The following is a 13,746-nucleotide window of genomic DNA, read 5'->3' as shown; positions in this document are numbered from 1 at the left end:
CGAACGCTTGCCGAACCCGCTGAGGGAGGCAGGCTTTTTCCTCAGTGGGTTCCTCTCCTGCCAAACCAAGGGAGCGCTGAGGTGTCTTGTTTGATTTTAGTAGCTGAGGCTGCAGGCCCAAGGGGAGGGGAGGGAACAGCCCTAGCTAGAGTTCCCCAAGCGAACTTGGTCGGAGCTGGAAGCCCACTGCTTCCACTGGCTTATTTTCTCTTCAGCAATCTGGCCAGAATTTCCCATCCTTACCAGCCAGAGAGCTAGGCGGCTGCATCCTAAGTGGAGAAGCTGCAGGTTTCCTGAAACTGGCTGGAGACTCTCGAGACCTTTTTTTCAAAAGCGGCCAGCCCGGAGTCCTGAGCCTTTCCTCCTCGCTGGTACCGCTCTGTCTACTGCAGGGACGAGCAAGGAAGGAGACTGCTTCCTCTAGACACCACATTGTGCTGAACAAACATCCCTGTTGTGCAACTACGTCCATTTCCCCAAAACAGCCAGAGCCGGGGAAGCAGGAAAACTCCAGGCACGCAGTTACCCCAGCCTGGATGCCAGAGTTACCTTCAAAGAGGACAGGAGAGGACTCTGGAAGGAACCACCTGCTTGGTCTGAAAACTTTGAGGCCTCAAGGGGTTCCAAACCCAGTCAGGTGAGGGACACCCTGAGCCGGTGAAGGAGAGGGGAGGCCTCTCCTTCACGTCTGGGATCATTTGAATATTTCCAAACACAGAGACCCTGGATCCAGAAGCGAGCACAGAAGTCGGAGGTGACATGGGCCACTCACGGGGTCCAGGGGCTTCTGCCCTCACACTGAGAGCCAGCTGTGATCTTGACCGAGCCATTAGCTTGTGACATGTACCAAGCCATGTGTTTTGCATGCTTTTAAGCAAATGAAGCTTCACACAGAAACCCTGATTCAGGAGACGGACTGCACAGATGCAGAAACCAAAGACCTCTCAAGAATATGGAGAATAAAGTCAGTATCAGGAAGGATTCGTGTAACCCGAGGATCACGCATCAGAGGATTTGCTGTAGGGCCCTGTTAGCGTTCTCAGTGACGCGCCCATCTGGAGCCCACAGAGCGTCCCCGTGTGAGACCCCGCCCGACTTCACCATAAACGCACCTCCTGCCTGGGCCTCGGGCATGGCTCTCAAGTAAAATCTCCACTTGTTCCCCAAGTTTTGCTCCTCCTCTGAAGGAATAAAGAGACATATTTTTAAAAGGCAGAAAGTTACCGGGGGAGAACTTCCTGCCGAGGCCCTTACCGGGCTCCAGCCTCCAGGCCACTCTCTCCGGGTTGAGAAAACGGTTTCTCCCCCACTGGGTCCACAGACCGAGCGGTCTCGGGGCCATCTCCGAGCCTGTGTCCTGACAGCACGCATCACTGTACCTTCTGTGCCCAGCCGGGGGATGTGCCGTTTGTCAAGCCTGGTAGAACTAACCTTGTATCTGACTGTTCTAGCAGCACCTTTTTGTCGCCACAGTAAATGAAGCTAGCAGGCCAGAGATCTGCTGTAGACGTTTATTGAATCATCCGTTGCACCGACGCTACACCGCACTTCAAAGACGACAGGCCACAGGCAAAGTGAAATAAACCATGGGGGGCGCTTTCAGGGGGCCTCCAGAATGATCCAACAGACACTCGGGCCAACAGACCAGTTTACAGGTTTTTACCAGAAATCTAAGGTTCCGTCTCTCTCTGGGGCGTCCTGGCAAGGGAGAGTCACAAGTGCACTTGGGTTTGTCCAAGGGGGCGCTTCTCCACGTAAAAATGTCTGGCTATACGGCGCGTGCCAGGCGGGGGGAGAACGGACGGGGTCCTGGTGCGGGCAGAGCGCGCCGTGTCACCGGCGAACACCCCGGCCAGCCGGGCCAGCTGCAGCAGGGAAGGGGGCTCGGAGGGGACTGGGCCGCCCTGCTGGGGAAGGCTCGGGACCACAGCCACCTGCTCGCTGAAGTGGCATCGCTGGCCGCAGGGCTCAAGGCCAGAATGGAGTGCTCGCAGCCGGAGCACGAGAGGAGGCTGGCCCCTCTCTCGAAGGCAGCGCTGGGGTGAGAAAAAGGCAACCATCGAAGTGCTGAGCAGCGGTCAGGTTTGGAAAGCTCTTTGCATTTCTTCATTTACGTACCCGGTGTGTGTCTCAAACTGTGTCCTGTTCCGCAAAGCCCAGAACAGGAAGAAAACAAGGAGGGAGCATTCACCGAGTCCAAGAAGCACAAGGTCAATGCTCTAATCATGTTCCCTCTAGGCTGAAGCCGAAGAGTGACTCGGCGGCACAGAGCACGTCAGGCCGCTGGGAGGACGCTCCGGGTCCCCTCAGCCCCGACCGCCCGCAGAGACGGGCGCAGCGGGGAGAAGGGCGCTCTCCTCCGCACAGGAGCGGCCGGCCCTGCCTTCCCCGGGAACAGGGCAGCAGCAGCAGCAACTTTCTGCTTTAAAAAAAAAAAAAAAGACAGAAGCCCCGGGCCTGAGGTCAGAGCGAGAGCAGCGCCCAAGCCGGCTGCTGAGGGCGGGGAGCCTGGCGGCGGCCAGCAGGCCCCAGCCCCGCCGAGCCGAGCCCCGGCGCCAGCAGCCCAGCGCGCCTGCCCGCGGGCCATCTCGGCCTCCTCTCTCGGTGGCCCTCAGCCGCCAAGGACAGTTTGTCTCCAGCGGGGCCCTGGCCCTCTCCCCGCAGAGCCGTCCTGGGGCTGAGGCCCGGAGAGGCGGCGGCTGAGAGCGCGGCTGGGCCGAAGCCACATCTCCACAGCTTCCCAGGGGCCCGCCCCTCCCCTCTGCAGGGCCCCTCGCTCTGGACACCAGCATGGTTTATGCATAATATCACCGGCTCCGCTGCCGAAGTCGGGCCGTTCTCACCGCGTGTCATTCAACGGACGGGACTCTGGGCTGAATTCAGCGTTACACAAAGCAAGTCTCGGCCTTGCCAGGCCTGTCACTAAGCCCCAGTTTCTCCCACAGCTTTGTGCTCTTGGCAGCCCCTGGACTCGGCCCAGCATCCGCTCCTCAAGAGGAGAGCCACTCTGCGTCGTCTTGAAGGATCTGTGCTTCTGTAGCCCGGACTGACCACCCAAAACCCTGCCCGAAGCGGCTCGAGTGGAGGGGGTGACGGTGACAACAGGGCCGGGTCTGTGCGTGACTAACGGGACTCTAAGCAGCAACAAGGAGGGAGAGCAGAGGAAGCCAAGCCCCACAGCCCACAACGGGCGCTGCCCCCACGCGCCCGCCGCACTGGCCGGCCCTCCCCGGCAGCCACCGAGCCAGCAGAGCCGCGACAGAGCGTGGGAAAGTCGCCTACCCAACCCGCCCACCCCGAGCTGCGGCGGCCAGCCACAGCCCGGCCCTCCGTGCGGGACGAGGACAGGCCGTCACTGCGAGCCGGGGCTGTCGCCTTCTGTCAGCGTCTTGAAGTCCATGGAGAGCGCTTGTTCCTCCGCCTGGGGTGGCCGCTTCCAGTCAGAGCGAGTCAAGATGTAGAGCACGGTGACCCCGAAGCCGACCAGCAGCAAGCCCAGCACGTTGGCCAGGACACCCTCAGCCTCAAACGTGCTGTACTTGGCCCTGCGGGTTAGGCGGAAGGGAGAAGCCCCCAAGCGGTCACCGTCCGGCCAAATGCCCTCCGCACCCAGAAACAGCAGAAAGATGGCCCGGCATCCCCACCCCACCCCGCCCGTCCCCTCCCCGGGAGGAAAACCACGGCCTCGCTAACTCGCTACCTCGGGGAAGCCGCGGGGAGGAGGCTCACCCAAGCTTGAACAGCAGCGCCTCCTTCAGGCCCAGCAGGGCGGTGCCCACGGACAGGAGGAAGATGGCGGCGCCGAAGAAGACGTGCTGCGGGCGGTAGCGGCTCCGCAGGGAAAACGAAGCTCCGGGGAACAGGAAGAAGCTCAAGCCCACGAGCCACTGCAAGGAAAGGCGGGGGCTGCCAGAGACGGAGTGGCCATCCGTCTGACGGAGCCCAGGACACGCCGACAGGCAAGGAAGCCGAAGCCCTGCGCCCACCCGTCCGGCTCCCTTCACCCTAAGAGCTTGGGTGCGGCCGCACAAAGTGCCCGGGCGGAGGTCCCGGCCGCGGCACCCGCAGGCCTTGGCCACACAGACGTGCTCTGAGGCACCCTCGCGGGGGAAATCCTGGCTTTTGCACCCATTTCTGAGTCCCCAGGCAGCCGCCGGCGGTGCTAAAGCACCTCTTTCACTTTCAGGTACACGGCCTGGAAGTGGGCCCTGGTGGGACACCCGTGTCGTCACCCCCCCGCCCCCACCCCCGTCCCCGTCACCGTGGGCTGAAGCCTCACCTGCACGAAGTAGAGAACCAACACGAGGAGGCCACACCAGCTGTGCAGGCTGTACAGGTCCGCGTAGCCCTTCTTCCGGTGGTAGTCGAACACCGCCACCACGCCTGGGCCGGGGAGAGGGGCCGCGTGAGGACAGGGCTGCCGGGGAGGTGACCCAAGGGAAACCCGACTCGCTGGCACTTCTGGGATCTGGTCCCAGCTCGGTGGCTGCCAGCACCCAGTGTCCCGGCCGGGGATGCCCGGACGGGGGGTGGAGGGCCGGGGAGGGGACCGTAACAGAACTGGAGTGGAGACCAGACGGATCAAGCAGCTACTTCCCCAAGTCCAAAGCAGGGGTGGGGAGAGGGGGCGCCTGTGCCAGGGAACTCACCCACCAGGGCGATGACGAGCGCGAAGACGTGCAGCAGCCCATGCAGGACCTTGGTTGTGCGTTTGGTCTCATTCCTGAAGACCCGGTAAACCAGCAAGGCTTATGGGGAGCGAGAAAGGGACCTTGAGGCCGGCCTGCCACCAGCACCAAGGAGACACCCCTTGGCTGGGGAAGGCGGTCAGAATGAAGGGCTTGTCAAGGTCCTCCAGCCACAGCCAAGGGGAGAGAAAACAAGGCTCCGTGGGGCCCAGCAGGGGTGCCCGGATGTGTGTCCCCTAGCACCTCCGCCACCATCACTTCCTTGTCAAGTGTGCTGTGTACTCCAGGCTGTGTGGTCAAGGTCATCACACAGTGATGCCAAGGTGTCACCAAACTTCTGCGTTCACCTCTTAGCTATGATGAATAGTCCAGGATGGAAGCCTGAGCAGACACTCACTACCTTTACCAAGCAGGCTCCCGAGACAGGGAGCCCCCAGGTCCGAAGCTAACTCCCCACCCCATCACTGCGCTGAGCCAGACAGACCCAGGTGGCATAGGGAATGCCTCTGCGGAGCGGCTGCTGCTGGAGGAGTGGCTGTCACCAGGACCACCTCTAGAAAGAATGGGTCAAACAGATCCAGACTTCTTCTTAGCAGAGAGAAGGCCACAGAACCAAGTGGGGGCCAAGCACAGCCTCACTCCTTCAGAAAGGAACTTCAGCTCTGCCAAGTCCAACACCCACCCCCGACACACACACACACACACACACACACACACGCACGCACACGCACACATTCAAACCCACCCTCTTTCTCCCGATATCAAACTGTCCCCACAGAAGCTGGCCTCAGCTCACAGCCCAAACCCTGGGCTTCCTGCTCTAAGCAGCACACACACCACTGGATGCTCCTGTGGAAAGACCAGGACAAGTAGGAAAGGAGTTGCCACCCCCACACCTCAGGCCCCTGGATTTGGATGCCTGGTGTCCCCAGGCTCCAAGCCAGCTTCCTTCCTGTCTTTTGTGGAACCACCTCAGGACAAGAGTGTTTGTGCAAACAGCCTCTCTCGGGAGCGGCTCCGGGCGCACAGGCGGGACTCACCGTCTCCCTGCAGGAAGATCAGGCCTATGACCATGGAGAGCGGGTGCACGTTAAACTGCAGGGCGCCCTCCCAGGCGATGCCGCCCCTGTACAGACCGAGCCAAGCCCCCGTCATGGCCACCACAGTCAGGCCCAGCAGCTGGGAGAAAGCCACGTAGTAAGGCAGCGCTCTGGGCGTGGCTGCCAGGCCGGCCCGACTGTCCATGCTGCGGCAGCTGCTGGAGGAGAGACAGACAGCTCAGAGCGCCACACGCCACACCCTGGCCTCCCAAGGCCGAGCCCAACGCCCCACACCCCCTCCCCCCTCCCCCAGGCCCCTGTGCTAAAGCCGGCCACCCCAAGTCTCTAGTGCGTCGGCAGAGGTGCCCCGCTTCCCCGGAGACGGACCAGACACCGGCTGAGAGAGGCCACGAGGGTGCAAGTGAAGGTCCCCCAAATTCGGATGGGAGCAGGTGTAAAGCCTGCACCTGGCTTTACATTCGGTTTCATGAGGCCCTGGGTGTTCTCAGGGGGCTTCACAGACGAGGGAAAGAGAAGTGAGGAAATCCCTCGAACGAACAGGGTTCCTCACTGTTTGTCCCCCAGGTGTGTCCTGAGGACATGGGGTGCATTCCCCGCCCCAGTGTGCAAGCCTGCCGCCCGAGATGAAGAGGAGTCCTGCCCTTCCCACAGCAGGCCCCCTGCTTATAGCTGGGATGTGCTCGGACCCCGCTTCGCCCGACACACGTGGGCAACAGGAGCAGCCAAGCAGCCTGCTCCCCCTGCGGCTGCCTCTTCCCCTCACCCGCCCTGCTCAGGGCAGGCCGATCTGCGCTCCGGCTCACCTGATGCTTCCAAAACCAAAGCCACCAGAAATGAGCCCTACAGGGAACAGCACCTCGCGTGCAGGGCTCCTGGTGTGTTTCATACACGTCACTCCGCTCCCGGTGAGCCTGTGTGAGGTCGTAAGCAGGGAGTTACTGGACCCATGCGACAGATGAGAAAATGGCAGTTCCAGGAGGGGGGTGGGGGGTGCGGTGCGTGTGCGTGTGTGTAGCGCATTTCCTGGCTCCTCTGCCCAGTCCACCCCTCTGGTAGTCTCCTCCCCACCCCGCCCTCCCCAACCCCCACGGCCTTCAGGACGGCCTTCAGCCTCATGCCAGCTTTTTACCCTGAATCGGTTGGTTCTCCTGACCCAGAGCCCAGCCCTGGCCCAGACACCCAGGAGGGAGAGGCAGCCTGAGCACGAACAAAAGATGGCCTCCATCCGCCTTGACTAGCCGCTGGAGTGTCCTGTGCCCACAGAAAGGTGCTCTCCCCGTCCCCAGTCCTGGCCTCGCCTAGCACTGCTGGAAACATCCCAGAGAAAGGCGAGCAGACACACGCCTAACAGGCTTATGGTCCCCTGCTCACAGTCAGCGTGTGCTCTTTCTCTACCCTGGACTGCACAAGAACTTGTGTCCAGTCGGCGTGGTCTTCTACGACTACTGGGGAGGTTACCCCCCAGTTCTCTCTGCCATATCTGACAAATGTTGGCAACTTCACCATCAAAAAAAGTCAGTGGCAGTGGGGAGTGTTACTAATACACTTCTTTCAGTAAAATACAGATTAGCAAAAAAAAAAAAAAGGGAAAAATTACAAGTAATCAGCATTTTCATGTGTGTCCTTATATCACTTTTTTCTAGAAATATATACATTATTTTATAGAAACAGAATCCTACTGATTTCTAACCTGTTTTAACTTCATAGTAGGTCATACTCATCTCTTCATGTCAAAGAAAATCCATCTCCTTTACGCCATCATTTCAATGACGTCACAAGATTACAGGATATGGCTGTTCCGTGCTTTAACCAACCTGCTGAACCTGTTGTTCAACATTTAGCTAGCTCCCAGTTTTTTACTAAATAAACCATGCTATGTGATCATCTTTGCACATGTGTCTTATTAATTCCTCACTGGAGAACAGAGGTTTTTGACATTTTATCAAATCATCTTCCAAACACACTCCCACAGCAGGTAGCAACACCTGTTTCCAGAAGGCCTGGCGGACAACAACCCTCTGCTTCTGAAACTCTTGTCTCTGTATCTGTCACCTCTACACGGGTAACTCCTAAATGTAAGGCCCGTTCTGTGCTCTCCCCCAAATACAAACCCCATTTCTAGCCACCCACCATTCGCCTCCCCCGACAACCCACACACACTCCAAACGCAGCGCGTCCAAAGTCAACTCATCTGCCCGTGACAACCAAGCCCGCTCCTGACCGCGCACCTGGCAGACGTGGCCACCGAATGCTAGAGGATCTCCCCTGGGCCCCCCGACATCACTTCCCTCCTGGCCACCCTCCTTGCCACCCCCCCAGCCAGGGCATGGGGCTTCTGCTCCAATCTCTACACCCCCCTGCCGCCCCAGCCCACACAAACAGCGTCCCTGCCTGCTGGTGAAATGCCACCTCTGTAACACCATCCGAACTCCCAACTCCGTTTCCATGTGCGCCCCGGGTTTTCTTACCAAATCCACTCAGAGGAGGCTCTCGCTTCCCCTACCACCCTCTGCCTCACACTTCCGGGCCTCACTCCCTGCTCCCCGCCACTTGCACACCGGTGGCCCCCCACCTCCTCATTCACCCTCCCCTCCATCCTCCGCCCACAACCTGAACCCCGCATTTCATTCATCTCTGGCCGGTATCTCTGCACCGCCAAGCCCCGCCGGGGGCGCTCAGTTACCCCGCGGTGGTCTGCCTCCCGAGAAGCTCGCCTGCGCCCCCTCTGCTCACCTGCCCGGGGAGCTCACTCAAGGCAGGCCACGCGTCCCGCTCTTCCTTGGATCGACTCCGGGATCTGTTGCCTTGCACTGACTCGAACAGGAAAGATCTACCAAACAGCTGCTGTCCCCGGGTCACCTGTTCTCAGTCCTCCTCCCCTTTATTAGATTCATCCCCAGAACGCCCGGGGCACAGTCAGAACCCGATTAGCTCTGAAGGAGAAAGAACACAGAGAACGTGCTCTGCGGCTGGTAGACCTGCCACAGCTTCCGCAGCCCAAGCTGAATGACCGACGACAGCAGTGGGAGCTCAGGGCAGCAAAGGAACTGTCGCTCCCGGATCTCGGAGCTACTCCGTGGCCAGGCCAGCCAGCCTCCTACTGAGAGGCAGAAATCAAAGCGAGGGTCTCTGCAGAGCTGTGAGGTTGTGACTTAGAAGAAGGAGTATATAGGATGGAGCTCCTAAAACCCTTGGAATTTCCCAACCACGCCAGAAACCAGCCTTGTTAACGAGCCCTTAGATAACCTGTGGGCGAGGGCTGGTTGCCAGGGAAACCAACCACGTGATTGACGGCTGGAACCTTCCGTTCCACCCTCTCAACCTCTAGGGAGCTGAGAGGGGCTGGAGATGTGAGTTCCATCGCCAATGGCCAATGATCTAATAGAGCCTGTCCAAGTAATGAAGCCTCAGTAAAATCCAAAAGGAGCTTCCCAGAGGACGGCTACCCTAGTTCCCCGGGGACAGAAGCTCCTACGTTCAGGACCTTCGGGACCTTGCCCTAATGTTCCTCTTCCATCTGGCAGTTCCTGAGTCATAGCTTTTTAAAACAAATCTACTAAATAAAATGTTTCACTGAGTTCTGTGAGCTGCTCTAGCAAATTACTTGAACCCAGGGAGAAGGCCAGGGGAACTTCTCATCCACAGCAGGTGGGTCGGAGCCACAGGGGCGAACCTGGATTTGCGACGGGCATCCGAAGTGGGGAGCAGTCTTGCGGGACTGAACCCTTAACCTGTGGCTCTGACGCGATCTCCAGGTAAACAGTGTCGGGACTGAGTTAACTTGCACGACACCCAGTCTTTGTCTGCTGAGAACTGGAAAAGTGGCTGGTAGCACTGAAAAGGAAACGCACTTTGGAATAGTCGAAACCACCGAATGGGGGGCTTGAACATTCTGCACTGTAATTTCCCATCCTGATTTCCCCAGGAAGTCCGAACCCTAATGCTGTTTGGAGCAGAGCACAGAACAGAGAGGCCTGCCTGTGTGGCTGGGAGGATGGCTCCCAGCGGACTACAATCCTCCCAGCGGACTACAAGCCCCCTTCTCTGTGCTCAGCCTTCTCTTGTTTAACCTCCGCAATACCACTAGGATAACAGGAGTGTTGTCCCACTTTAATGGGTGAGGAAACTGGGGCTCAAAGAGGATAAATGACATGCCCCAAATTACCAGCCACGAATAGCTACTCAACGCATTTGTTCATTGAGCACCTGCTGTATGCTGGTGAGACTACGAGATGATGGAGCTATACAGGTAAGACGTGACCCCTGCCTTCGAGAAGCTTGCAGACGAGCTGCAGAGCAGATGCGGAATTTTTTAGTAAAGGGTGGTAAGAATTCAGGCTGCAAGCTCAACTCAGGCTTCCAAGGGCACTAGCCACTATCCACCGGCTTTAACACAGGGAGGTGACTCACCCCAGCAGCTGGTCATCGGGCAGAGGCGTGGCTTTGCCCAGCATGGAGGGTGGATCTGAAAGCAATCAACGATCTGAACGCACGCTTGCCAAAGAAGTCACTTTGAACTAGAGCAGCAAGAAGACTCTCTCTGTCCCACGCCAGTCCTCCTGTGTCCCTCACCTCTCAGGAAACCAGCCTCTTAAGGGAGGCCCATCACCACATCTAGCACTGGTGTCCCCTGCGGGCTCTCCTGGGAGAGAAGGCAGGATGGGAACAGGTAGTTAAGAGCGAAGGGCTGGCAGGAGGGCAAACCAGCTGATCCATGAGATTTTCACATCAGCTGCTCCAAAGGCAGCTCCCCTGCCCCATCTGTGCAGGGAACTAGGCATCTGGGTGGTGAGGTGTCCAAGAGGAAACCAGCAATCAAGAATGACCTTTGGAACTACGAAAGCCCAACTGTCTCCTCCACTCTTCCTTTCAGTGTGAAGGTGATTTAAGTCCAAGCATGAGGGATGCAAGAAAACTCACACCAAGCAAGACTATCCTGCCTCCAGGTGGCCTCACAGTCAGTGAGCTCCAAGGGTGAAAAATCCAGATTCACAAAAAAGACAAAGCAGTGAGTGGTTCTGTGCTTTACAGAACGTGACCTGAACGATTCCTTCAACAATAGCTTATTCGGTTCAACATCACGGACAACCTATCTTTGGCCAAGGAGGGCCTGCTTCCAATGCTGGAGAGAGAACACATTTCACTGAGTCGGGTTGGAAACTGACCCACCCACAAACACATTTTGCATGTGTAAACTTGGAAATCAGTCGCGAGTCACTCCCTAGTAAGCAGTTGCCTTTGAATCATGTGCCTTCGGTTCCCAATCCAGACAGTGACAACACTCTCTCTCCCTTCCCAAACAGGATGCTCCCCCCACCCCCAATGACGGTGGTTTCTGGGCCTTTGTTCCCGGAGCAGAAGCAGCAGCACCAAGGGCCTGGAAGCTGCCATTCTCCACCCCAAAGCTCTCCTCCGCTGGGCAGACCGGAGTCTTAGAAGCAGAGGAGGCTCTTACAGCCCCTTCCACAGCCACTTTCTTCCCTGTCAGAGCACAGGATGGGGGTGACAGTTTGGGCAGCTTCTGGAACTTTGGGCTGAGACAGTCACACACCACCCCCACCCCACCCTGCCCCTCCCACATACACTTGCAGGCTGGATCCACTTAATGCAATCAAACAGGCACAGGAGCTACCCGCAGGGCTTGACTGTGCTCAGAATCACTCTCTCTCCCCGTGTCCACAGTTTCATTTAAAGGCCACCAGGCCTAATCTCATTATGGGGACCAGACACTGCGCCTGTCCTAGAGCCTGGAAGCAGGCAGCTTGGCCTGGCCACAGCCCTCCTTGTCACAGCCGGATTTTAAAATTGGGTTAGAGAAGATTATATTGGGGACAGAAGTTAGAGCTTTTCTTGATGGGTGAGTGCCGGGAGGAGGGGACAACTCAATTGCCCTAGAATATCCTAGAAAGTGATGGAATAGAAGGCAAAATGAAGGTTGAGGTGTCAGCCAGGGCCCCAAGTAGCCTGCGGGAAGAAAGCAAAGCTTGAAGTCAAACACTGAGCCTGGTTCTCTATTAGGTACAGTGGGCTTGGGCCCAGGGTTCCCAATACTTGTAGGGTCCCACAAAAACTGTTAAGATTTCTGCTATATCATGAGGAAAAACAAATTCAGTGTTGAAGAAAATGCTTTAACTTTTAATCCAGCCTGGATCATATCTGCTTTATACCAACACAGTTGTAAAATATAGGTTTTTTTTTTTTTAATTGTTATGATTTTTGGTGGAAAAAGTGTCCCACCAAGGCAAAAGTGCCTGGGACCCATAAATGCAGCTCTGGTCAAACACACGTGATTTTAAAGCCAGCCCTACTGTTTATGTGCTCCTGGTCAAGCCAAGTCGCCTCTCTGGACCTGCTTCCTCAACGGCGAGATAGGGGACATCGAGTCCCACCTTACTACTCACTGGCCTAGCAAAAATTAAGAGGGATAACTATGTACGAGAGCCTAGCAAAGTGCCTGCCACATGGTATGCATTCAGATAACAATCTAATAAGAATAAATCTGATCCTAATAGCAGCTTGGGAAGAGTCACACATCATAAGTTGTTGACATAGAGGTCTGGGGCCAAAGAGAGCCAGAAGGCAGCAGACAGCACTACCTCTCTCATAAATCCATATGCCAATTCTGTCTACTCTCCCGCCAGCCCCCCGCGGCGCAGAAACCCCTGGATCTGGGGCCGATTCCTCCACCAGTGCCTCCTGGTGCTGCTGCCCCACCCCATACTGGGCCAAGGAAAGCGGCCAGGGCTGGGAAGTTGTGCCTGAGCAGGGGTGGCTCCCCCTCCCAGTATGGCAGGCTTCTCCTGCATAGGGGGTGGGCGACGGTGGTGGCAGTTTGCAGCACCCCTTCTCTATGTGGGTCTCACCTTGGCATTTACAAGTTTTCTTTCTGTACCTTCTGCCTCACATCCAATGTCTCAAGAGAAATCAAGAGATCTGTGAGAAGGTGGCAAAGCTTTGGCATTTCTTCATCTGCTATGAAAACAAAGGAATCGAATCCAGAAGTCCTGAGACGGAGCTTCATTTAATGAGACTTAGCAACTCCTCAAAGACTGCCAAGGAAGGGCGTATGAGAGGAGAGGGGCAACCTCAAGGAGAAAGGCTTGGGGGGTTGGGTCCAGCGGGATCCCTGGGGGAAAGAGCAGGTGGAGACGGGAGGTGGCTCTGTCTTAACCCAGGCGTCAAAGGCAGCAGCGGACCCCCACCCTCGCCTCCGTTCTGTGCCCGCTGTGCCCACAGCTCTGGACCCACCAGGGCCAACCCCATGAGCCAAGGTTTCCCAAATGAGAACTCCTTGGCTAGATACTTCTCAGCAAGAGGAGAGAGGCAGGCTCAGGGAGGCCCCGCCACCGGCAAAGCAGTTCGGCCAGTCTGGGTTTCAGGTTTCCAAAGAACAGTCGTAGCAAATGTTGGCTGATCCACGTCTACCTTGTTTCTAGAATATGGCCAACTATCAGGCATGAGCCCCTAGATAAACGTGAGGTCACCTGGCGCTCGGGTCTAACTTCCGCGGACTGGCACGGAGGCTGACCCAGGGCCCGAGGCCGACAGCTCAGGCCCGGAGCACGGCCTGCTCTCTCACCCCCCCACCCCCTGCTCCGCGGGTTCGACAGCGGGTGAGGCGAGGGCCCGGGGCGCTGGCGGGTGAGGGGCTGGAGAAAGACCCGCGGCTGCTCGGGGGGCGGGCGCGTTCCGCTGCCGGCACACCTGGGCCCCCGCCCCGACTCCGCGCGGGGGCTCGGCTCGCTCCCACCCGCCCCGGCCGCCTACCTGGCCGGGCGCCGGGCCCGGGGCTCGTCCCCGCCGCGCAGCACCTCACCGCGCACGGGCAGGCGAACTCCCCGCGCCGCGCCCCTGGCGCTCGGCCGGTTCCGCTCGGCCGGTTCCGCTCGCCGCGCCCCGCGCAGAGCTACGGCGTCGCCATGACGACAGGGCGGTGGCTGCGGGTGGGGCGCGAGGTGGGAGGTGCGGCGAGGGTTACTGGGGGCAGGGGGCGCCGG

General features: G+C 58.2%; 1 protein-coding gene across 12 annotated transcripts; it reads right to left on the bottom strand.

The window, feature by feature from the left end:
• Nucleotides 1-1,497: 1,497 nt before the first annotated feature.
• On the bottom strand, nucleotides 1,498-13,679 carry LOC125086846 (transmembrane ascorbate-dependent reductase CYB561). Of its 12 annotated transcripts, none has more exons than XM_047706385.1 (8): nucleotides 13,517-13,679; nucleotides 12,613-12,721; nucleotides 6,553-6,660; nucleotides 5,729-5,946; nucleotides 4,650-4,748; nucleotides 4,280-4,383; nucleotides 3,730-3,887; nucleotides 1,498-3,545 (listed from the first exon to the last, which is right to left on the bottom strand). In XM_047706385.1, exons 2-8 carry the CDS (start codon nucleotides 12,618-12,620, stop codon nucleotides 3,353-3,355), a joined length of 888 nt encoding a protein of 295 aa, XP_047562341.1. In that variant the 5' UTR covers nucleotides 12,621-12,721; nucleotides 13,517-13,679; the 3' UTR covers nucleotides 1,498-3,352. The 12 variants fall into 12 exon arrangements, with proteins under 12 accessions (XP_047562341.1, XP_047562342.1, XP_047562348.1 ...); XM_047706386.1 differs by having other exon boundaries at nucleotides 5,729-5,943; XM_047706392.1 differs by lacking the exon at nucleotides 6,553-6,660.
• Between the last annotated feature and the right edge of the window lie 67 nt (nucleotides 13,680-13,746).

Source organism: Lutra lutra, chromosome 16 (assembly GCF_902655055.1).
Source record: "Lutra lutra chromosome 16, mLutLut1.2, whole genome shotgun sequence".
Taxonomy (NCBI): Eukaryota; Metazoa; Chordata; class Mammalia; order Carnivora; family Mustelidae; genus Lutra; species Lutra lutra.
Note: the sequence above shows the minus strand (reverse complement) of the source record. Positions and strands in the feature narration are given on the sequence as shown.